Here is a 25501-nt window from a genome sequence, read left to right as displayed (position 1 = left end):
TGATGGGATCAGCCCTACATATAAGGCGATAAGTCCCTGCATGAGTTAAGTGAAATCAACAGGTTTCCACTGCCATGTCACATTGTTCACAATTCAGCACATAAACACAGCATTATCACTTACCTTCCAGCTGCCCCTTGTTGGAACATACTGAGAAACAGGTCGTCATCAAAGAATAAAGGAACCTGGAGAACATCTAGATCAATGACTTCACATTACAGTTGAAGAAACTGAGCCCCAGTTAGGTGAAGGAGCGTGTCCAAGATCATACACCTAGTAGTAGCAGCCTGCATTACAGGCTCCCAGTCTCCTGGCTCAGTCTTCCTCACACCAAGTATCCATCATAGGTAGTGAGAGGAGGAAAGTCCTCGACAGTTCTGAGTCAGGCTCCTGCTCAGCTGATAAGGTGAGCACCTCAGCATAAAACTTTGTTGACCCACTGCCCAGGGAATGGGCTACTCTTTTTTTCCCCCTCTAAGTACTTAAATATTTCCTAAGAATCGTGATACCTTCGCATAACCACAGTACAATTGTCAGAATTAGAAAGTGACATTAATACAATACAAATTTGAATCTTCATTCAAATTTTGCTAATTGTCCTTCTGACGGCCTCCTGCTGGTCCACAAGCCAACCCAGGAAGCCACACTGAAATTAGTTGCTGTGCCGCCATAACCTTTCCCAATCTGGGACAGCTCCTCAAACTTTGACTTTCGTGAGGCTCCACTCGTGAAAAATACAGGCCAGATATTCTATAGAAAGTCTATCAGTTTGAGTTTGGCTGATGTTTCCTCATTATTTGTTTTAAATTGTGGATTTGGGGGCAGGAACCCCAGGACTGATGTTGTAGATAAGTGCTATTCTTGTTAACGCCATGTGCTCAGACTGAAGGGTTGAGCACCAACACGCCTAACATCTGTTGATATAAAGTTTTCTAATGTAAATTATTCCATCTTTCTGCTTCACTAAGTTTATAGACCGAATTAGTCTTTTCTGTATGGTTCTCAATTGTTGAGTAAGTCCTAAAGGATACTGTTTCAAGCATAAACAATCGCTTTATACACCTGCAAGGGTAGAAAGTCTAGAAGATTGGGCTGAGTGGGGACTAACTCTGGAAAAACACTTTTTCAAGGTTGTTGCTTGACATAAATCTTTAATATCCATTTATTTTCTGATTAATTCACTCTTTATACCACGGGAGGACTTCACATGACATTCTGCTTCATTGAGAGTTCAAGTTAGTTGGGTTACATGAACCTATGTTTGATGCAAAATTATAACCATTGTTATTATATCTGAATAATCCTTTCCCCCTACTTACACTAATGTAATAGGCATTTTAACCTGTTCTGAAAATCATAAATTCTAGAGCTTATAACTTGAGAATTCTAGCCTTTGAGATACAAGTTTCACCCAACTTTCTGGAACCTTAAGGATTATAAATCTGTTGTTACAGGGAATTTGCCTACATAGACTATCCAAATGCATTTAGGGCATTACAGTGACTGAAACCAGTCTGTCGTATGCATTTGACTAAGTACTCTCAAGGACGAGCTCTCAAACAAGGTGAAGGAAAAACCTCCTTCTGGTCCTTGGGCACACCCAAAGTCAAAGAAAATGAACAGCGTGGGGAACACTCTGTAAAACCTGCCTCCACGGCTCATGGTGTAGGGACAGCTGGGGGAATGCCCCTGTGCTAGGGCAGCAAAGGCTCCAGCTGAGGGTGTGCAGAGGCCTGTGGGAGCCTTGACACTCTGGGGAGAGGTCCAGCCCTGCACTGAGCCCTTCGCATTGGCAATTACTGTGTCCTGGCTCAAAGACCCAGAGTTCATCAAAGAGAGGGAGGCCTTTCCATTCCCTTTCTCAACCCAGGAAAAGCACCAGAAAAATTCCAGTGCATGGTTCTACCAGCCTTTTGGAGGGAAAACCCAGTCTCCATGGATCTCTCTTACAGGTAGTATGGAGTAGGCTTACAGCATCCCAGAGAACCAGAAGACACGAGCAAAGGAAGGAGTGATGGAGAGTGAACACTTCCCTGTACTTTTTTCAGGGTAGGAAACGTCTGATATCATTGCCTCATCTGCGCTGGGGGAGGCACATACTTCTGCAAAGGTGAGAAGCTTCCCAAGTTGTAGTTCGTTTATGAAGAAAATAAACACTATTCAAACCAGACTGCCCCATATACATGAATCTAAACGAATTCTTGGGGAAAGTGCTAGAATCAATGTCACACTCCCTTTGGCACGTTCCACTTTGCAGGGATCATGTCTGGTGTCCTTTGTCCCTCCTTTGAGGGCCTGAATTCCCTCTCATCACACCCCAGCTGTTAGATGAGGTAATGCCAGCTGTGGTTCCTCGAATCACTGTCAGGCCGCCTAACACACAGCTTCTCAACCATGTGAAAAGGGCACTGTGGTGAGTCGGAAGGTGTCCTTGGAATGTCACCACTTCTTGGATTTCCTCACTCTCCTTTGCCAGTGTATGAATAGGATGTCAAAAGGACAAGCAAAAGTCCCCCGTGCATATGTACAACGACAAAATCTCTTTATTGAGCACTTACTGTGTGCCAGACACCACAATGAACACTTTATACATATTATCCTGTACAAGCCTCACAACAGCCCATTTTACAAGTGAGGGAAGGGAAGCTCCCACTGCTTACCCCAGGTCACCAGCTATCAAGTGCAAGAACTAGAAATTAAATCCAGGTGTGCACAGCCTCTGTTTTAAAACAATGCATTAACTGAATCACTGACTACTCCTGTCCTCATCAATTTCTCTCTTCTCTAAAATCATTCAAACACCTAGAACGTACATCAAATCACTGTCAATTTATTCAGACAATAATGTATTATTTGCTGGTCAATTCGAGTGTGTTGAGGCCCATCTGGACCACGGAGGCGGCGGTTTTTGAATCTTTTATGTTCCCTGAGTGACCAGTCTGAGGCTGGTCACAGAGGATGGGTTCAAGTGTTGCCTGAATGAATGACATTGGAGGTGACGGTAATAAAGAGGGACTTGTAGAATGGTTGTGAGTGTGTGTGTGTGTGTGTGTGTGTGTGTGAGCATCATTCATACCATAGAATCAGAGTTAAAAGGAATTTCAGAAACGGTTTTGTCAAGCCTTATCTGATGCCTAGGTCCTTTCATATCCGTTCATTCACAGTATGGCTGGGGATATAATAAAAACATGGACACACAGAAGACTGCATTCTTCAGAATCTGAGGTGAATGAGACAGGGTAGAGGCCCCACAATAACCACAGATTACACTAGAATGAAAAAAGAAGCTGGAATCAAGGCATAACACTTCAGGATGTAAATTAATGTCCGTGTCCACATGTTCCCTGGGGGAATCAGAACAACCCACAGGTGTCCTGGATGTAGACACATATCAGTTTCTGTAGACAGTAGTCCTAACAAGTACTGATCATGCGTGAGCTATAGTCATCATGGCTTGTATCTGGTAGGCTGTATGGGCTGCTCTAGTTCAGTAGTTCTCAAATTTTACAGGGCAACAGCCTCACAGATTTCTGACCCCACCCCTAGGGCGTCTGATTCAGGAGGTCTGAGTAGGGTCTAAGGATTCACATTTCTAACAAGTTCCCAGGAGATGCTTATGCAGCTGGTCCTGGGATATATTTACTTTGAGAACCACTGTTGTACTTGATGTCTGTTGTTATTGTTTTGTTGTTCGTTTTCCCATAGCCATGCAGACTCAAACAACTGCATCGGTGGAGACACTGGTGAAAAACTACCTAGTTTTAAACCCTCAGCTTTTCTGTGATCCTCAAATCCACACCTGACCTCCCTCTTGAATCCCAGAGATGTGTTCAATTGCCCACCAGACATCCACATGCACGTGGTCCACAAAAACCTTCAAATTCAACACGACCCACCTGAGTTCACTATCTAGATCTTTCCTTCTTTTCTGAACTTTCTAGCTCTGCTTGTGATAACAACATTCATTCAATTTAGAAACCTCAAAGTCACCCTCAGCTTCAGCTTTTCTTCCTATACTTAACATCATTTAATTCTAGAATTTAAGCTCCCCAATGGTGGATATTGGCCTGTTTTGTTTACCATTATGTCCCCAGCACTTAGAATGATGCCTGGCACATAGTAGAGATTCACTTGGTATTGAATAAATAAATGAAGGAAAGAATTCTCTGAAACCTCTCTCTAATCTGTGCCTTGGTTCAAGCCTTATCCCTCACCTGTAACGTGGTAATAACCTCCTGCCCAGCTTCCCTGACTGTAGTCATACCTCAACTCCAACCCACCCTCCATACTTCTATGTTGAAAGCACAAATTGAGTAACGTCACTGCTGTGTTTACAAAGTTCTGATCAGACTTTAAATGACCATCAGGATAAGATAAGATGCTACACAAAACACTTCACATTTTGGCATCACTCTTGCCGTTCACCAACACCAGGATCTCAGACCCCCAGAGCAGGGGTCCCCAACCCCTGGGCTTCGGACCACTGCTGGTCCGAGGCCTGTCAGGAACCAGGCCACACCTGTCAGGAACCAGGCCAAGACTCCCCATCACTCCCCCTTGCTCACATTACCTCCTGAACCATCCCCCCGCCCCCCAACCCTGCCCTGTCCGTGGAAAAATTGTCTTCCACAAAACCAGTCCCTGGTGCCAGAAAGGCTGGGGACCACTACCACAGAGGAACCCTACATTCCAGCCCTCCTCTCATGCCAGATACATTCCTATTTCTGCAACTCTGTACGTGCAAAGCTATACCATTCTAACAATGTACTCATTTGCCTTTCATCACCTGAAAATGACGTACTCTGTCAAAACCACTCTACTATGTCACATCCATTGTGAGCATTTTTAAAAACAGTCCCCTGGGGCTTCCTTGGTGGCGCAGTGGTTGAGAGTCCGCCTGCCGATGCAGGGGACACGGGTTCGTGCCCCGGTCCGGGAAGATCCCACATGCCATGCCGCAGAGCGGCTGGGCCTGTGAGCCATGGCCGCTGAGCCTGCGCGTCCAGAGCCTGTGCTCCGCAACACAACGGGAGAGGCCACAACAGTGAGAGGCCGCGTACCGCAAACAAACAAAAAACAGTCCCCTGATCCCTCTGCCCCAATAACGTATAAACACCCCAAGAGGAATTACTGATCCCATCTCTACGATCACAGCACTTTGTACCTCGACTATAACATACACACATATTATATTTTACTGTAATAATTTTGTTACTGAAGTTTCTTATCCACAGAGGAACCTGAGAGCTTGCAACACAGAGGTTGTTTCCCTTCCTCTTGTAATCACTAGTATCTAACCCAGAGTCTGACAGATAGATAGGTCCTCAAAATGTTTGCTGAACTGGCCTCAATTTAATTTAGTTAGCATCAATCAGAGAGTAAGGAATAAACAAACAGTCATGGACTTAGTGAGACTAATTCTCTGAGGTCTTCACCATCAAGGCCAAGCTGAAAACTAAAGTAATTACTTGGGTCGTTAATTCAAGAAAGAGGGAAAACCATTTGCATTTGAATGATCTACTGAGGCTTTTCTGCTTGTTGATGTTTCTGGAATTTTTCAGATAATGGTTTCAATTCTTTGATTCTTTCATGGTATAGAGAGTAGGCCAGAAAGTTAATCTAGCAATCACTCTCCCATCTGAAACCGGGCAACTTTCAACCAGTTGTGCTGAACAGAAAGCATCCATAGAGACCAAGTTTTTAGAATGCCGTGATGTAGAGGTTGAAGGACCTGCAAGGTTCAGATTCAGCACTCCAAAGAGCTCCTAAAGAAGGCCAGTTGGTGTTAAGTTGCTTTCCTGCTATTTAAATAAGCTCAGATCTGGCCACCATTTATTTATGCTCTTAGAATTCTCAAGGTTGGGGCATGAAAGGGGTGGGGGGAGACAAATCAGTAAGTGATATCTGTAGTCCAGTGTGCAGGAGTCCTGAGTCCCAGGAACAAAATCCAATCCAGGATGCGTAGGCCCCCTGGGAGCCAAAAGGAAAGCCCAGTTCAGGTGGCATGTGTCTGTGCCTCTGTCTGTCCCCATCCGAGTGCACGTGCAGGGGTGGAGGCACGGGGTGAGGGGGGAAAGGTCATCTCAGCCTCCAAAACTCAACAACACGTCCCTCCCTCTTAAAACAAATACACACACACACTCACGCACGCAAATCCCCAGCACCTGCTTCGGAAAGCCCTCCCTCCAAGGCTGGCCCGCGGGCGAAGGCGGCTTCACCAGAAGAGAGCGGCGGATTTACCGTGGCATTACTTTTAATTAACTCTGCGGCGGGCGCGGGGAGCGCAGGGTGGGCCCTAATCCCGGGCCCGCCTGACGTCACCTGGGAACGCGGTGGCGCGGGGCGGCGGGGACCGGCGACGACCTCGCCGCGACCCGGGCGCGCCTCCGCCCGCGCGGGGCTTTGCTCGGCGGGAATTAAGGGAAGGAGAAATGTTAGTACACTTTTAATTGGAAACCGAGTTCTGCTTTCAGAGCGGCTTGTTTACTCAGGACCGGGCATTAGAACTCAGGGGAGGCTCTAATTGAAGTGACGGCTTTGGAGATTATGGGGAACATATGGCCCTACCGCCGGGCTCTTTATCTGCATTTTTCTCATAAAACTGCCGTCCGTGTGTGTTTCTGCGCTCGCCCTTGTATATTTCTAAAGGGCCTCGGAGGAGCGGGTGAATGCGGTGCCCGGATGTGCTGGGGCGCCCGGCACCTCGCTCTCCCTCCCGGCCTGATGGCACGGGGAGCCCCGCCTCGGCTCGCTGGCTCAGCCTGAGCGCTGGGAGCGAAAACGAGAGCGAGAAAGAAAAGAAATCGGACTGGTGAGCGCCTAGCAGGAGCGTCATTCAAAGGGTTGTGAACTGACTGCAGGAGGGAGTTGCCAAGGTAACGGGAGATTCCCACTCGCCGCCTTTCTCTAAGGCCCAAGAGAGGGAGCCTCCTTGTGCCTGGCTGGGGCCAAACCCGAACACGTAAGGATTACATTTCTCCCTATCTAGCTAGCATCAACCAACCAGTCAATCAATCATCTATTTATACACCTGTGCAGGCTCCAGCACCAATCACCACCCTATTGGTTACACCCCCTCCCCACTAGATGCTCACTGTATCTAGAGGTGCCAGATAAAATACAGGACACAGAGTTGAATTTGAATTTCTGGTAAACAATAACTTTGTATGGCATAGGATATAGTTATACCAAAAAAATTATTCACTATTTATGGGAAATTCAAATTTAACCGGATTTTTCTTTGCTAAATCTCACCACCCTTCTCACTCTAATGAAAAAGCTGCCTTCTGTCTTAATTCTAGAATCTCTTTGGTTCAGCACCAAAGCTCTGCAGTTGGGAAAAACAGCTGATTGAGGTGCGCCAACTCAGTCCCCCTGAGCTTCACCTTCGACTAGATCAGTGGTTTTCAACCCTGGCTGCACATCAGAGTCAACCACAGATCTTCCAAAGAATCCCTGAAGCCCAGGCTGTACCCCCAGACCCATTAAATCCTCAAGGCCCATTCCACAGGAGTCCAAAGTATTTTTTAAAATACATACGTAGAATAAGCTTTATAGGGTGACTACTTTGAAGAGTAACTCTCATTTGAACATACAATCTCATTTATCTATTTATTTGGCTATTGACTGTCTCCCTCCATTAGAGTATGTTTCATAAGAGCAGAGCTTTCACTCAACCACCTATAATAGGCCAACTACACAGTCTGTGCTCTAAAATATTTGCTCATCAGTCAAACCTCATATACTTCTAATTGTTCCCCCCCATGCCCCAAACCCAGTCCTTGCCCGATGCAGGCACTCAGCAAATTTCTATGGATGGAACGAATGTTGAGTTGGTTCAGTCACTGCTTCCACCCCGCCCCCACTTATGATTCCTAAGAAGGAATACCTGGACATTCACTTCGAACACCAGCTTGGTCCACTGATCCTACCCAATGCACACACGCACATGCTACTCAAATCCCCAAGAAGAGAAAAGCACAGCTCTGGATCCCAATGTGCAAACCTGGATTTGGACCACTAAGAATCCAAATGGTTCTTAAATTACTCAGTCTTCCACATACTTTTACAGCATCAAATATCAAAGTGCTCAGAGGAAACCATAACCTGGTTTGCCACCAATCCTTAGTAAACTGGACTTTGGGTTTTTCCTAGGTCACTGATACCAGGACACAGGGAACTACTGGGGGTGATTCTTCCTTTTGCTCCATATACTGTCCAAAGCTTCTTTAGACCCATCATGAAAACTCTTGGTAGGAAATCTAAAAGTTGATAGACTTGGCTGGAAAGTCAATGTAAGAAAACCGGTGTCTTTTCTGCACCTCCTCCCCCATCTTTACTACATGATAGTAAAGGAAAGTGAGTCTCTGATTATTTAGCTCAGGTCACGAAAGGTCAAAGTCATGGGTTGGCTCTGCATGGCCAGAGACTTCACTCCTAACACTCACCAGTCACACTGCAAAGCCCTGCCCTTGTACCCAAAGAGGATCCCATACAAAGATGGATAGACAGAAGCACAAATTTCATCACCACTGCCGGAAAAACTAATCTGAGTGCATTTCTCCTGAGAGTGGGGTTATAGCAGATGGCAGGACATTCCAGGTCAGCCTGTAGAAGCCTGTTAGAAAAAGTTTTTATATGTACTGATTTACTCCACCGTTGTACTTTTATCCATTTAATTAATGAGGACTGTGGTTTGGATGGCTGATACCTCTCATCTGGACAAAAAGAGCAACTGTTTTTTCCTGCTGCCATCAAATAAGCCATAGGGAGCAGAACAGAAGTTTGTTGAGTAGTTGTAAAAACAAAACAACAAAATACAATAATAGTACCTTATGCATACTTTTAAAGTACTTTCACATTCATACATCATGTTGGCTTTGGATCCTTGAAAGACTCCTACTTCCTTATAAAAGGTGTGCATGTGAAGTATAGTGATAGTTATTAATTATATTAATTATTAAGGAGAAACCAGAGGTTAGAACAGAAGGCAAACTTGTGACTGATTTGAAAGGGAGTGGAGACTCAGTTCAAATCACCTTGTTTTCATTGCTTTAATTGTACGTGAAAAGATTTTTCAGTTGGGGTCTCTCAGGTAGTATGTCTGACAGAGTACCTGGAGCCCTGCCATAACTAGCAGGGAGAGCTGTCAGTGAAATACGAGAACAAAACGAGAGGTCAATTTTTTTTTTTTTTGCGGTAAGCGGGCCTCTCACTGTTGTGGCCTCTCCCGTTGCGGAGCACAGGCTCCAGATGCACAGGCCCAGCGGCCATGGCTCACGGGCCCAGCCGCTCCGCGGCATGTGGGATCTTCCCAGACCGGAAGCATGAACCCGTGTCCCCCGCATCGGCAGGCGGACCCTCAACCACTGCGCCACCAGGGAAGCCCCGTGAGGTCAATTTTAATACACGTGTACATTTTTATCAACTAGGCAACACAGCCCAGTTATTAACGAATCAGATTGGAGCTGAACTGCCTGCGTTTGAATGCTGGCTCTTTTCATTACTAGCTGTAGGACTTTAAGCAAATTAATACTTTGTCCATGTTCATCTTCCTAATCTGTAGAATGGGAATAATCATAACGTTGCCTTCCTCACCAGCTTGATATAAAGGTTAAGTTAGTTCACTCATGTAAAGTGCCTAAGGCAATGCTTTGTGCAGAGTGAGGACTCCATAATTGTTAACATCATCTTCATCATGCAAAGATCACAACGATCAATTGTCCACTTGACCAATTTTTTTTTTCTTACAGGGATTGTGCAAAGAAATGAACGCACACAACACACTATTATAGATTAAATATGCTCTGAAGCCGTTGCACTAGTTTTAAATTTTGGTTTTTATCAAAATTAAGTGTGAGCACATATCCAAAATTAAATTACAGTTCAGCAGAAAAGAGATAATGCATAATCTGTATTTTGCCTGTAACGTTTCAAGCACCAAAGATAAACTCTACCTAACTCATAATTACAGCAAAGGCTGAGTATCAAGTATCCTGACTCGGTAATTGGTAGAATTAAGTTCTTATTCTGGCTTATCCCCGACTCAAGTATCCTGTGTCCTTATTTTTCCATCTATAACACGAAGACAAAACAAATACACTAGAAGACAAAGGTTCAGAAGAGACAAGAAGCTCTGAGCCTCAGGCTGAGGGCAACAAATAATTCTGGTTGTCAATTTCATGGCTGTGATACTAACAAAAGACAAAACTTGATTTTGGAAAAAAACTTTTGAGAGGCTCAGGCAATTGTAACTGCCTCTTGCCCACTATCCAGAGATGCCAGATTAGTAAAGCAAAAAATGTCCACAAAGACCTTTGTGCTAGTCATGATATAAATATGTGTGCTCTTCATGTCTCCTTAATAATACCAACAAAGATGAAAACAGATAACAGTAATTGCGTGTTTACGCACAGCATTGAGCCAAGTCTGTGGGGCCAGATGATATCTTCTGAGTCTTTGGTATTCGTCTCAGCACCTGACACAGTGCGGGTATATGCAGAAGATTAAAACATATTCATTAGCTTGAAATTTGAGGAATTCATAATTCCAAAACCTGGGGATAGGTTTGAAAGTAACTGCCCTTTGAAGCAGCGTTTTTCAAACTTTAGGCCATGATCCATCAATGGATTATGAAATTAATAGAGTGGCTAAGACTAGAATTAAAAAATAAATATAATGGATAATATCAGCATGTAGATTAAGCAGTAAATCAATATAACTGTTGAAGTTTTATTTCATATACACACATAAATGTGTATGCTAGGGCATAATTTAAAAAACATATTTTTACTGAGCTGCACTTAAAATTTTCTGGAAAATGCTCTTGTAGAGGAGTCTTGAACGCACTGCTTTAGAAGAAAATATAAAATAGAACTTAAATGGTTTCTTAACAACTATAATGCTTATCTAAGTATTTTAATATCTACTCAAGGTTTTTTGTTTTTGTATTTGTTTTTATAATAGCTCACCCCCTTGTTTCTTAAAGGAAAGGATGACAAGGCTGATCTCCAGGCTATGTCTCTTTTCCTAGCTCTCAGCCCCTTTATATCAACTAGGTTGGCCTCACTGTTCCCCCTGATATTAGGAGGCTGGCTTTGTGATGTTTTTCTGATCTGAGTTGCTCAGTATTCTCTAACTCCTCTGCCCTTCTTTTTCTGCAACTGAAACACAGCTTTTAGCACAGAGCCTGACACGGGGTGGGCGTCTGTAAGAAATCTCTCTCGGATTAAAGGTTGGTTAGGTGGCTGCTTGGAAGGACAGAAATAGATCATGGCATGTAACAGAGCAATGCTGAGGCCTCTGCTGGAATACAGTGCATTACCTAACAGGTAACTGTCAGGTTCAGTGTCCTTCCTGAACGCAAAGATGAGTGTCACAGAAGAGAACAGCAGCTAAGTTCAACACATCCTTTCCATTCTTGCTTGAAATTCCTATTGAGTCCCAGAAGCGACTGCAAGACCTCCTGGTCTTCTGCACTGACTTTCCAGGGTGCAATGCTAGCTCTAATGTTCAAAGCCTGGAGAGTACCTTTGAGACACGCAGGCCCATGGAGTGAATCGATCCCTCTCCAGTCCATCATCCTAGCCACCCCAAATGAGAGGCCCTCTGTACTACCCTGAGATGCCCTCGGGTCAGCTATCCAGAAGCATCTAAAATAGAAGCGCAAAGACAGAAGATGAGATGTTTGTGAAATGATAGATCTTTGGAGAAATAAGCTTATGAGCCATGAGCTATCCAGAAGTATGCTAGCCTCTGCACCAGGAGATAATAATGACACCTGCCATTTACTGGGCATCCAACAAATTTCAGGCCCTTGATACGCATTACCTCTCTACATTCTTACAGCAATCCACAAAAGAAGTGTTATGATCCACTTTTTATTGATTAAGAAAGAGAGTCCTGGAGGTGAGAAGTACAGGCAGACCTCATTCCATTGTGTACCACTTTACTGCGCTTTGCAGGTGCTGCTTTTACAGATGGAAGGTTTGTGGCAACCCTGCACTGAGCAAGTCTGTCGGCGCTGTATTGGCCATAGCATTTGCTCCCTTCATGTCTCTGTCACGTTTTGGTACTTCTCGCAATATTTCAAATTTTTGCATCATTATTATATTTGTTATGATGATCTGGGATCAGTGATCTTTGATGTTACTATTGTAACTTTTGGCATTTTTTTAAAGCAGTAAAGTATTTTTTAATTAAGGTATGTATATTGTGTTTTTAGATATAATGCCATTACACACTTAACAGACTAGAGTGTAGTGTGAACATAACTTTTATACCCATTAAGAGACTAAAAATGGCTTCCCTGGTGGCGCAGTGGTTGAGAGTCCGCCTGACGATGCAGGGGACACGGGTTCGTGCCCCGGTCCGGGAGGATCCCGCATGCCGCGGAGCGGCTGGGCCCGTGAGCCATGGCCGCTGGGCCTGCGCGTCCGGAGCCTGTGCTCCGCAACGGGAGAGGCCACAGCAGTGAGAGGCCCGAGTACCGCAAAAAGAAAAAAAAAAGAGAGACTAAAAAATCCTTGTGAGTTGCTTTATAGAGATAGTCTCTTTGTTAAGGTGGTCTGGAACCAAACCCACAATATCTCCAAGGTGTGCCTGTAACTTTTCCCAAGATCACGCTGCTCCTGAGTGCAGGCAAGACTCAAATTCAGATCTGTCTAACTTTAGATCCCAAGCCCTTTGTACTACCAGGTGGAGAATGAGACTTCCTCATACCTCCTGCTGACTTCTCCTTGCATTTTAAAATTCATGACTATGAGCTGACAAGATAATCCCGCAGGACAGTCAACTATTTTCCAGAGCTCATGAGGTAACTGCTGCCTCTCTATTCTAATTTATTGAAGAACAAGAGTTCCAAGACAGGCTGAAATATTTCTGTAATGAATACAAAAAAATCAGTTCCAAGGTTGTAGAAGGAAATGAAAACCAGTATCTAAATATCAGTGGTAATGAAAAGAGGAGGAGAGAGAGATGTATTACACAAGGAGAACAAGAGAGTCATCTGGATCGTTCAAAGCAGCAATATCCCACATCCTAAGAAAAATTAAGAAGGAAGAAGGATTCGTAAACTCTGGGATGTGTGAATAATCTTCATTCCTGCTCCGGTAAGAAGAAAGTCATACTTCTGGTTGGTGTTTCTCTGCTGAGGACCACAGAGGCTAACGTGAACAGGTATTCACACAATCAGCAAACATTTACTGAGTGCCTACTGCATGCCAGACACTGTGCGAGGGCCAGGGGAGTGCAGACCATTAGGAGAGAGGCAGCATAAGCCTTTCAGTGCTGTCCAGACAACCCGATAAACAGAGGCCACTAAATTGCTGTAGTCATCCAAAACGTAATACCTCCTTTGCAGAAAGGCTACTCACGATGGGACTTCATGACCCAGGCTCCTTCTGGGAAAATCCCTCTACAAAAGCAGAGCATCAGAAAGAATCCTGCCTTAGGCTGCTGACAGTTTTAACTCTAAGAAGATAAAGGAAGAAATGCAAGGCCAGCTATTCTTGGACTTTGGTCTGACCAAGGAAGAGCTGGTACCAAGAGGATGTAACCCTGGGAGAAAATCATAGCCAAGGAATAAACCCTGGACACGATCTAAAATGCATTCCCTTCTTCAGTTAAGAGAATCTTAAAACGATAAACAAACGAACCCCAAAACAAATAAGCAAAAAACAGATGGATCCTATGGTGAGAGATGCTAAAAGGAAATAAAACATAACAGATACTGCTGGGGGAGAGGCAAAAATGAAATTCTGACTAGGCATTTCTAGTGATCCCAAAAATGAAGAAAAAAGGCAATTTAACATAAATATAACATAAAACTAAATGCAACATGGTATCCTAGATTGGATCCTGGAATGGATAAAGATATTAGTAGAAAATCTCCTGAAACTGAATAAAGTCTATAGTTTGGTTAATAGAGCTGTACCAATGTTAATTCTTGGTTTACATGGTACATTTATCAAAATGTATATTTAGGGGCTTCCCTGGTGGCACGGTGGTTGGGAATCTGCCTGCTAATGCAGGGGACACGGGTTCGAGCCTTAGTCTGGGAGGATCCCACATGCTGCGGAGCAGCTAGACCCGTGAGCCATAACTACTGAGCCCGCGCGTCTGGAGGCTGTGCTCCGCAACAAGAGAGGCCGCGATAGTGAGAGGCCCACGCACCGTGATGAAGAGTGGCCCCCACTTGCCACAACTAGAGAAAGCCCTCGCAAGGAAATAAAGACCCAACACAGCAAAAAATAATAAATAAATTACTAAACTCCTACCCCCAACATCTTCTTCAAAAAAAAAAAAATGTATATTTAAATGTAAAATGCTGACATTAGGAGGAGCTGAGTGAAGGGTATATGGGAAAGTCTGTCCCACTTTGCACCTGCTCTATAAGTCTAAAATTTTATTTCAAAATTTTAAAAGTTTTTAAAAATCACTACACAAGACATTCTTAGACAAACTCTGATGTTAAAAGAAAATGTGAAAATAAGAGGGCTAGGTAATTAAGAAATGCAACATGGACGGGTCAGAAGCCCTGATGTCCTATAGTCAGCCCCCAAGTCTCCACCCCCTTCCCTAGGTCAAAAAAGCTAATGACATCAATAGAATACGATGTCCATGACAAGTAGTAATAATAACATGGTGCTAGTTCAGACCACATATGGAAGATTTTATCCCCTTCTGGGTGGTACATTCTAAAGAGAATATAGTATTTTTGTAGATAGAGCAAAGAGTCTCTTCGAAGGAATAGCTGGAGGAAAGAGGAAGAACTAGAAAGGAAAAGACTTAGGGAGCATAAGGGATTCTGTCTCTAACCCGAAGGGCTACCACATGTCAGGGGGACTGATGTATTTTGTGAGTTTCTGAAAGCTGAACCAAGGCCAAGGCTGAGGTTACACATGGAAATAGATATTGGGGCTCAATTTAACAGTTCTGACAATCCACACTCAGAATGTGAGGTCAAGAGCTCCCCATGGTCAGACAGGTTCAAACAGAGGCTGGATGAGCTCCTGGTGGGAGTCTGAACCAGATAACCTCTAATGTGCCTACCAATTATTGTCAGAGCCCAGGATTCTCTGATCAAGAAAGCACAGGCATGAATGTTGCCAGGTCTATACTGGAGGCCCTCGGCATCCAAGTTGCCCAATAAACCCAAAGAAAACGGTCTGACTCTGGCTACAAATACAATTCCACTGCTTGGGAGGGTCCTTCAAGGCCACTGGCAAAGCAGGGACCAGGACAAAGGAGGATTTTCTGGCCACACAAGAAAAGAACATCCAGCACCCGAGTATCTCCTGAGTTTGGTGTCCCATATAGCTCTAAACGTGTCACATGCTTTTGTGTAAGTTGGAACAGTCAGCAGCATATATTCTAAAATCCTAGATTTAAGCAGCCCTAGAGGTCACTAACCCAGTCACCCACCCACTGTAATTAAAATGTTAAAAGACAAGCAGGTTTATTCCCCATAAAGGGAGTCTAGTCTGCACCCTTTTTGGACACAGTTCTATCCTATATTGAACCAAAATCTGTCATTTCACTCCCAGTACATGGGTCTACACCCTTGGGTGTGACTCATATCTCCTTAGTCTTATTTTTACAAAACTAAATATACTGAGTTTCTTTAGATATGTATCATTTAACGAGCCAATCGCTCTCCTCAAGACTTTCTCTAATTTGTTTGTGACCTCCTAAAATGCATCGTTTAAACCTAGACCAAAAATCCTAAACGTACTCTGACCAATGCAAAAAAAAAAAAAAAAAATGGAACTGTAATTACATGTTAGGGACATCATAGTTCTAGTAATGCAGTACATGGCCTTTTGGTTCCTACTGACTTTATGATCAACTAAAACCCCACGTGAAATTCCATGAAAAGAGGCCCCACTGCATAGAATTACTGTTGCATTTTGGAACCCAATGGTTACAGCTCATCTTGCTGACTTTGTACTGTTCTGTTAGCTTGTCAAAATCTCATGGAACATCGCGAGTATCAGCTGCCACACCAGCACTCCCTGCCAGGCTTGTGTCATCTGCAAATCGAATAACCCTGCTTTCGGGCTTTCGGTGTCTTCATCCAAGCCACTGATAAAAACGTTAAAGATGACAAGTCATTCAATCACTCACTCAACAAATATTTAATCAAGCACCTACAATATGTAAAACACTCAGGACAGAAATGAGAGGAAAAATTGTATCTGTATTGGGACAGATCCTAAAATTGTTTGCTTTCTGTAAATATGAGGTGGACTTCTTTTCTTGAAGATTTAACTCAACTCACTAGGTACTTATTTATCACTTACTCTTCTCTTGGCATCATGCTAAGCTTTGTTAAAGGAACAAAGGAATTAAAAGCTACAACCCTATTCTCTAGAAGCTGTTCCTCTCATTAGTGACGCTGGCGCACAAAACATTTCATGTTGCAACATTTACGTAATTGACAAAATGAGTGATACAGACAACATATTTGATTCTGATTGAGACTTTGTCATTTCATTTAAAGCTGCAAAAACAATGATAGATTTTTAGAGCTGAAGCGGGCAACAGAGGTCTTCTGGCACCATCCTCCCCTCCCACCTCGCCAATATTACTTACAATTGGGTATCTCCTGAGTAGTTACACTGTGTTAGACCTTATAATTAGAATGACATCGTAACATCCCCTACGTTGAGTCAAAATTACTTCCCTTTGCCTTTTCATCTATAGTATAAATACTCAATGATTTTGTTAAAGAATTGAATGAATTCTAATTCTTCTCTCTGAAGCTAGAAAAAAAAACAGGTCTGGTCCAACCATTTGAAGGCAATAATTATGTCCTTATTTAGTCTTTACTTTTCTAGCCTAAATATCTCCAGGTCCTTCATCTGACGTGGGTTGGAGACCTCCCCACCCCCATGCCATTCTTGTCATTCATAGCCTGACACCATGCCTGGCATAAAGCAAGCACTCAAGATACGTGTACTGAACGAATGAATACATGAATAAGTGAACTGGAAAGCTCCAGTTTGTGAATATCAGCCTCAGAAAGAAATGCCTGGGACTACAAAACGTACTGCCGAAAATGTGGTTGGAAAAGTGGACCCACTGCAGTTTGCTTACTCTGAACATTATACTTCTTTTAAAATTGAAGTATAGTAGATTTACAATGTTGTGTTAATTTCTGCTGTACAGCAAAGTGATTCAGTTATACATATACATACATTCTTTGAAAAATTCTTCTCCATTATAGTTTATCACAGGATATTGAATACAGTTCCCTGTGCTATACAGTAGGACCTTGTTGTTTATCCATTCTATACATAATAGTTTCTGGGGGTTTTTCCGTTTTGTTTTTTGTTTTTTTTGCAGTATGCGGGCCTCTCACTGTTGTGGCCTCTCCCGTTGCAGAGCACAGGCTCCGGACGCGCAGGCTCAGCGGCCATGGCTCACGGGCCCAGCCGCTCCGCAGCATGTGGGATCTTCCCGGACATGGGCACGAACCTGTGTCCCCTGCATCGGCAGGCGGACTCTCAACCACTGCGCCACCAGGGAAGCCCAATATATATAATAGTTTGTATCTGCTAGTCCCAAACTCCCAATCTCTCCCTTCTCCAGTCCCCGCCCCCTTGGCAACAACAAGTCTTTGAACATTATACTTTTAACGCTCCTTAGATCCAGCTTCTTTTTGTCTTTGCACGTGGGGAGAGGGCAATACACTAGTGACTCATACTGTTTGTAGCCAATTAAAATCTGTAACTGGAAAACACTGGTCAAGACCCACACAATTTCTAGCAAGAAAAGCTAGACCACAGCATTTATTTCCATGTGAGAAAGAATGGTATGTCCTTCTGGGTCTGCATGTCTTTCTGAGGTCACGCTGGTATTCTGATCACCACAGCACCTAAGCCCCTCGGGAATTTGAAGATTGCTCAATATTCTGCAGAAGAGACCTAGTGAGTGGGTACAGCATGACACCTAAAGGAAAAGTAGGATGAGATGCCCTACTAAGTGGAGGCCATGAAGCTCAGTTTAGGATGGGCCCAGTTACCCAAGAGTGAGACGTTGAATATTTCAGTGGCAGGGTTACCGACAAGGAGAAATTTCCCTCAGATTAAAACATCCAGGAAAATTTAAGTCTAATGAATCCAGTAGAAGTTGGGATTGCCCTGGTGTCAGCTTACTTGTGGCTGCAAGCGGAGTCAGGCAAGAAGAATCAGCTGGGAGGCAAAGGAAGCAAAACACAACTGCGATGAAGATGCCAACACCAGCAGGCACTTGGTAAATAAGCACCAGCACTTACATACGTTTATCTTTTATTGCCCCAAATAAAATGATTAGGTGGGCACAGTGTTCACCATTTTACAGCCATGGAGGCTGAGGCTGAGAGAGGTTCCAAAACGTGCCCAAAGTCACACAGGTCTAAGTGGTGCAGTCAGAATGCCCACCTGACTACCTCCAAAGCTCTCGGACTCAAGCATCACGCCCTAGGACTTCTGTTGCATGTGTTTATTCATCCTTTAACACAGATTTTGTCAAGCACCCTCAGCGTTCCAGGCCTGTGCTAAGCCCCGTGGATACAGCGGTAAAAAAGACACACACGGTCCCTCATGGGGCTTAGCACTCTGGCAAGGACAACAAACAGCTAGGCAAGCAACTCCAATCAAGTAGGATCCATCTCACGGCAGGAGAGGTTAAGGGTAAACTCACCCAGCACATGGGAATAGGAGTCTTCCTCGATGAAGCAGGCCTTAGAAAGAAGCTTAAAAGATATGCAAGCAAGACAAAAGAGTGAGGGAAAGAGGCAGAGAGGGAAGAAACTTTTAAGATGTGGAAGTGAGTGGAGACACTGATGTCTGCTGAGTGTAGAGGGGAGGGGTCAGGGGCTCCCACGAGGTCGAAGAGCTGGGCAGAGTGAGATTCCAGAGGCCTTATAAGCCATGGTAAGGTGTTTGGAACTAGACTGTAATTGGCAGTGGCAAAAACTAGTAAGTTTACATGGATATCACCTAATTGGATCTCCAGATTCTTCCAGGCAAAGGGAGGCCAGGCTAAGACACACGCTGCCCTGTGGGACAGACACCCTGGGAAGGCATTCCATGCTTCACCTGGGCAGTTTTAATTTCTCTGGCCTTGTAATACCTGCTCTAAAAGGACTCTGAACCTCTGCCATCTCCTCTCTTTTCCCTCTCCAGGGAGGGTGGGTGGGTCTTGGGTGAGTGGAACAAGTATATTCTAGATGCTTTCTTTATGTGACCCACCAAGCCTTAGAGATTCCAGCTTTCTCACTTGACAGATGAGGAAACAAAGGCGAGAGTAGTTCAGTGACTGTGGCAGATGGAATTATTGGTTCCAATCCATCATTCTCTTTAATAGTTTTATGAATCTTTACCCTGTCAGGGCCTCGCAGTACATGCAGTGTATTTCCCCTCCCTGGACTTTGGGTTTCATCTTCTGATTTGATTTGGCCAGTGAAATATTAGCAGCCATGATATGAGCAGAGGTTTGAAATGTGCTTGCATGGTTGAGCATGCCTTCCTGCACTTTTGCCACTGCCAGGAAATTATGCCCCAGCATAGCTGCTGTTTCTCAAGCCTGGACCCCAGCATGAACCACACGGAGCACACTTGAACCTGGTCTACAGCCTAGAGCTAAGCTCGGCTGAGATCAGCAGATCCCAGGTGACTTAAAGACCTTCAGTGTGAAGCAGAGTCACTTCCATTAACCCAGAGACTTGTGGATACGTGAATAAGTATTTCTGGTCGTACACCATAGAATTCGGGGGTAATTTGTTATGCAGCATCATCATGGCAATAGCTGACTGATAAGAGCTTACTCCAAGCTCACAAAGAAACTTCCTGGAATGCACAGCACTGCTCTGCCATGGGACCAGGGTGCCCTGGCGGCTGGCCCTCTAAAAGAGAAAGCAATGCAGACTGCCACTGCACCCCACTCTCCCACACACCCCCTGCCCACCGCACGGCACTCACCTGAGTCTGAGGCTGCCGGGCTCACCAGGCTGAGCAGCTCCCTCTCCTTCTCATAGTCCCCTTTGCAGAGCAGCTGCCCCTCCTTCAGGACAAACTCATCGCCCTTCTGGAGCTGCCGCTCGCAGACACAACAGCAGAAGCAGCTCAGGTGGTACACGCTCTTCTGGGCCCGCATCACAAACTCGTTGGGCGCGATGGCCTCAAAGCAGCCCCCGCATTTGACAGCAAACAGCCTGGCAGCATGGGAGAAAGCAAAGCAAGGTCGGTGAGAAAGGTGGCTGGGTCCCAGGTCTCCTCTCAAGTCAACAGCGAAAGGAACTTCAAGAGCTGGGACAAAGAGGCTTGGAATGGAATAGGTTTTAAATACAGATGATTTATGCCCTGAGGAGGTTGCACCAAAGAATTCAGTTAAGTTACTCTCTCAAAGGCTTAAGAAAAGCAGTCTGAGAGGTGCTGGAAGAAGGGTGAGCTGAAGCCCAGCGTGTATTTGGTGTGGTCCATGGCACAGTGTTCCCAAAGGATGCCCTACAGACCGGTGCCAGGCAGCCTGCCCAGAATCCCCAGGGGGGTGATTATGTACACAAAATAACAATAACAAAAAGGTCCAGGCCCACTCCAATCAGCATGCAAAAGGATGGGCCCCAGAATGTGAATTTTTAACAAGCTCCCCAGGGCATTCTGAGGCGTAATCTAGTTGAGAGATAAACTGCATCCCAACTTCCCAGCCTGACATTCAGTGCATTCAGCCCAGCTCTCGGGACTTAACTCTCATCTCATTTCACTTACTTTCAACCAACCACGAAGAGGGTGTCTATCTATGCCAGGCGGTTGCAGTAGGTACTAGTGATATTAAGCTGAATAAAAGAAAATCCCTTCCAGAAATGAGCTCAGGCTAATGGGAGAGACAAACATGTGCAAATAACTGGAGGGTCCCGGGAACACAGAAGAGAGGACAACTGTCAGGGAGTCAGCAGGGGGATTTGCATTTTATTACCCATTCAATAAATCTTGGTCAAACGGAAGACAGGAAGGTGGGCAGGCAGTAGGCCTGAAGGGGTTGGGGAGTGGATTCCCCACAGAAGGAACAGCCTGGGCAAAGGCCTGACGTCCTGCAAGTACATGCTGTGGTGGGAGCATGCTGTGTCCTCCACCAGGTTGGAGGCTGGGGGCCTGGAGAAGGGTGACAGGTGAGGCAAGTCATGACCGGATTGCACACTGGGGCTGGACAGCATCTGACAAGCAACCAGAAGCCTTTGAACAATTTTAACGTGCTAAGAGCCTGTTTTAGAAAAGGAGCTCTTTGCAATGTGAAAGGTGGAGGGGAATTGGGGTTGGAGAGATGAGTGAGGGAGAGCAGCTGAGTGGTGACAAGGGGCGGCACTAAGGCAGCAGCAGGGAAGCCAGACAGGAGGGGACAGATCCAGGGCTTGGAGACTGGGAAGCGTGGGGTCGGCTCCCAGGCTCCTGGCGGCCAGAGCTGGAGGATGGTGATATGTCACCACACCTGCGCACAACGTTCCTGATTTCCTACCTCTGGGCCTCGTTATGCCTTGCCGCCCTCCTGCAAAGCCCTTTCTTCTCTGTTTAATCTACCTGAATACAACACACCCTTCAGGACACAACTGCTCCCACCTTCTCCCTGAATCCTGCCCGGACCTCCCCTACACCCCTCCGGAGTGACCGCACCTCCTCTGAACACTTTCACCATGACCTGTCTGTGCTGGTCACTGGGCAGTTATCTGGAGATGCTTCAAGACACAAGAATAGCCGATCTGGAAGCCTGGGCTCTGCCGCCCGCTCTGCAGACAGCTGTCTGCAAAACCTTGCTGTTGTTAAAGATGTGAGGCCAGACAATCTCTTCCAGCTCCAAAAGTCCCGAGAGCATTGCTTCCTAATGCTGACTTAAAATATCTTAATCTTGCCTTATTATTTAATTTTCCCATGTTTATAACTTATCTTGCCAACAGCCTGTATTCCAAGAACTGGGCCTATGGAATATTTATATGCCCTACAACCTCTTGCACATGGGGGGTACTCAATAAAAGTTGATTTGATTTGACCTGTTGATTTCACCTGCTCACCCTCTTCTGAAATAAGATGTGCAAAGAGCCTGGCCTCAGAGCTGACACACAGTAGGTTCCCAGTAAAGGTGGCCCATCTCTTCCCGGTCACCCCAGATCAGTAAGAGCTCAGGGCAGTCTATGAAAGATTAAAATCTAAAGTAGATTTCTCCGTTTCTCTTTCTCTTTTTTAAATTGCCTCATGATAACATAATTGCCTTTGTCAAAGCCTTGGGTATAAGCACAGAGATAACAGACCCTAAAAATATCTCTGGGATTCATTCATTATAGCATTCATTTTTCTATTTCCAAAATAAAGAGTTATTTTCTTTTTTAAAGTAGTAGCACAATAGCGGGGGGGGGGGGAATCTCTCTCAAAAACACTCTCTGTTTGTCTCCACATACCAGAGGGGTCACTAGACATGGGAAGGTCAGATGGTATAAGGGAGAGGATGGTGCCAAGCGGAGACAAAATGGGCAGAGTGAATTCCTAGAGCTCCAAACACCCCTCCTCTCATCACAAAGGCAGACACAAGCTGACTCAGAGGATATCAGGGGGCTGAAGACACCCTGCTCTGCTCATGAGCCCTACCTCGGCAGGAGACAAGGAAACATAAATAACTGAAGAGCATTTTTCTATAGACAGGCCATCCGCCATGATGGCCTAAGTGTGGCTAATCCCATCTCAAAAGCTCATTCATACATTCACTCACTCATTTAGTCTTCATTCATTCTCTCATTGATTCAGAAGCATCCACTGTGCACTACACAAGACACTGTGTCTTAACAGGGAGGTGGGGAAAGAAAGCCCCACCCAGCAACATTCATGTTCATAAAACAGCCTACGTGGAGTGTCTGTTATGTGTCAGGCACTATCGTGGGAACAGATGATAGAAAACAAAGTCGCCGTACTCCATGGAGCTCATATGATAGTGAGAGAAACAGCAAACAAAGAAACAAACAGATAAATAATGTCTACCCAGAGGGACTGACCTTTGGGAAACAGAATATAAGAATGATACAAAGCAATGTTTCATGAATACAAAACAGAGTGGCCTAAAGCCATAGTCTGTTTATAATATTTAATCACTTCTCAGCTCTAAAGCTGTACTAGTTGATACCTAAGTCTATACACGTGCACAGTGTGTTTATCTTGGGAGCTTCCTGGATGAAGGAAAGAGTTTTGAGGGTAGAGTGGAAAAGCAGGTAAGGAGGAATTCCCAAGGAGGGAACTGGTACAAGAAAGAGGGAGGCCATTCGAACTCTTTGAGTGAAGGAAGCCAAGGCTTGGAGAAGGGATTGAAGCCGCCTCCCATGAATCTACTAGGGAACAGCCTCCCTGGACAGAGGCCAGCTTGCAGGTGACTCCAGCACAGCTCGGGATGAGAAGTGCATGTGTGGTCTTACTCTTAACCCGGGCCTCGGGCCGCAACACCAATCCTCCCTGCCCTTGGCCATCAGAAGCACATTAGAAACACCCATCCTGATATACCTTCCCTCTGCCTCTCAGCTTCAGAAAGGGGGGTGAGGTTGGGAGACAGTTCAAGGGCTGGTGCGGCTCTTTCACCACTAACAAGGTAGGTACCAGCAGCCCTGCCCCTGCCCCCTCCCTTCCCCCAGCTGCCCAGGGTGGTTTTGCTCTCCATGTCTGAACCTCAGGGTGCCCCGGGCCCTTGAACAACTGCCTTTACTCCTCTCCCCCCATGCATCGGACAGAAAACCCACCCGGTTCATCCCTGGCCCGGAGTCCCTAGACACTGTTTGCCAACCTGAGCAAACGAATCAGTACTTTAACAGGAGCCGGTCAAAGGCCCTTTGTCCCCAAGCCCTCCTTCCTTCTCCTCCCCTTCCCCAGGAATGAACTGTTAAACAGACTCAAGGCAAACGCTCCCAGGAGTCAACAAGCTCTTGAGAATCCACAGCCGCAGGTGGTGGCATCTGTGCTTGTCTAACTTCTACCCTGTTAATCTCCTCCTCCCTTCTTAATTTCATCCCCCACTCCAAAAATTTCCCCCAAGTTGGAGAAGGGAGGGTTGGGGTGAGCTCAACAAAGAAATCCCACCATGTTGACTCAGGAACGGCCAGAGGAAGTGGCAGGATTGTCTGGGCTCAGATCGTGAAATGGTCATGATTGGGCGAGGGGTGGGATACAGACCCAGAAGAGGGGGGCAGTCCCATTTCTCTCCATTCTCTGCATTGGCTGCCCCGTTCTGGGTAAAGACCAGGTTGACCTCACCTTACTGCTCTGGCTCTTGTTACCCTCACTAACCCCAGGGCAACCCAAGGAGAAAAGGCACACGCAGCCCACCACCTGTGTGCCAGATGTGTACACAGCTGTATGGGTACCACTGTGGACCCAGCTGCCGACTACACACTTCCCACAAGTTGTTTTCTCTAAGGCTCAGACAAGCAGAGAAAAGGATTTGTTCAAAAGTCCAGATTGTAATTAAAACACGGCCTGTCTCTTCCCAATGCCCTGGATGGCAGCCCCCACGGTGACTTTGGCCTCTGAATGCTAATGAGACCTCTCTCTGGGTTCAGAGCCTGGCAGCCTGCCTGTGCCCTAGAAAGCTAAGCACGGTTTCCAGAAATGCCCAGCTCTTCTGGGCATACACAACAACTCTCAACTTTGCCCACTGTTAGAAATTCACACACCCCTGAAATCTCTCCAAATGATTCTTTATCTCTTTGTTGCATCTGATCCCCTCACCTGTAAAATGGGGATAACAGGATCCAGCTGGGGGAGAAGCGTCCAGAGCCCAAGCTCCCTAATACTGCTCTCCTTCCTCTGCCGAGCAGTCTCCGTGCGGCAGGCGTAGGGATGGAGTGCTAAACAAGGCTGCCCTGTCCTCAGGGAGCTCACATTCTCCAGCAGGCAGCAGGCTTTCAGCCAATGACCATAGGAGGGTGTGTTTGGGGTACGTAGCAGAGGATTAGCCAGAATGGCCCAAAGCAGAGCCCCATCCCCTTGGCTTGGGCTAGAGGTCACCGAATCTTCTTTCTCTTCCTTCCCTCCCTCCCTCTACACCTATTTATTCTCTTCTTCCCTCCGGCCCTTCCCCACTCCCTCTACCAGGCAGAGAAACAGAGGCTGGCTGAAATTCCATTCTGTGCCTTGCCTACGTCTCTCCCAGTACAGCCACAAGCTCTAAGATGCACAAATTGTAGTTTTGGTGAGAGAGCCGGCATCGGCAGGCTCTGCCACTTCCAAGCAGTCAGTGTGACTCGGAGCTCATCACTTAATCTTTGGCAGTCTCAGTCTGCTCAGATGGAAGAGGCAATGATGACGCTGACACTCCTGGATTACTGAGGACTAAATGAAAACAGGTATAAGGACTTTGTGACCTATAAGGAAGAGCACAATTTTTAGTTCTTTTTATTTGCCCGGCCTCCGTCTTTTGACCTTTGTGGATTGTTTTTTTTTTTTTACCCCGAAGGTGGCTCTCTGTGCTCAAAAGTTTCCTGAGCCCTACACTG

General features: G+C 45.5%; 1 protein-coding gene across 2 annotated transcripts in view; it reads right to left on the bottom strand.

Annotated features, from left to right (window-relative positions):
• LMX1A (LIM homeobox transcription factor 1 alpha) overlaps positions 1–25501 on the bottom strand; it is a 151952-nt gene that overhangs the window by 28481 nt on the left and 97970 nt on the right. For both annotated transcript variants that reach the window (XM_029229568.1, XM_029229570.1), the window contains exon 4: positions 19965–20197. In XM_029229568.1, coding sequence (XP_029085401.1) covers positions 19965–20197 — 233 coding nt within the window. The remainder of the gene's footprint in view (positions 1–19964; positions 20198–25501) is intronic.

The sequence above is a fragment of the Monodon monoceros genome, unplaced genomic scaffold (genome assembly GCF_005190385.1).
Source record: "Monodon monoceros isolate NGI ecotype Baffin Bay Population unplaced genomic scaffold, NGI_Narwhal_1 Super_Scaffold_18, whole genome shotgun sequence".
In the NCBI taxonomy this organism is placed as follows: Eukaryota; Metazoa; Chordata; class Mammalia; order Artiodactyla; family Monodontidae; genus Monodon; species Monodon monoceros.
The sequence above is the reverse complement of the archived record's forward strand: the minus strand, read 5'-3'. Positions and strand labels throughout refer to the sequence as shown.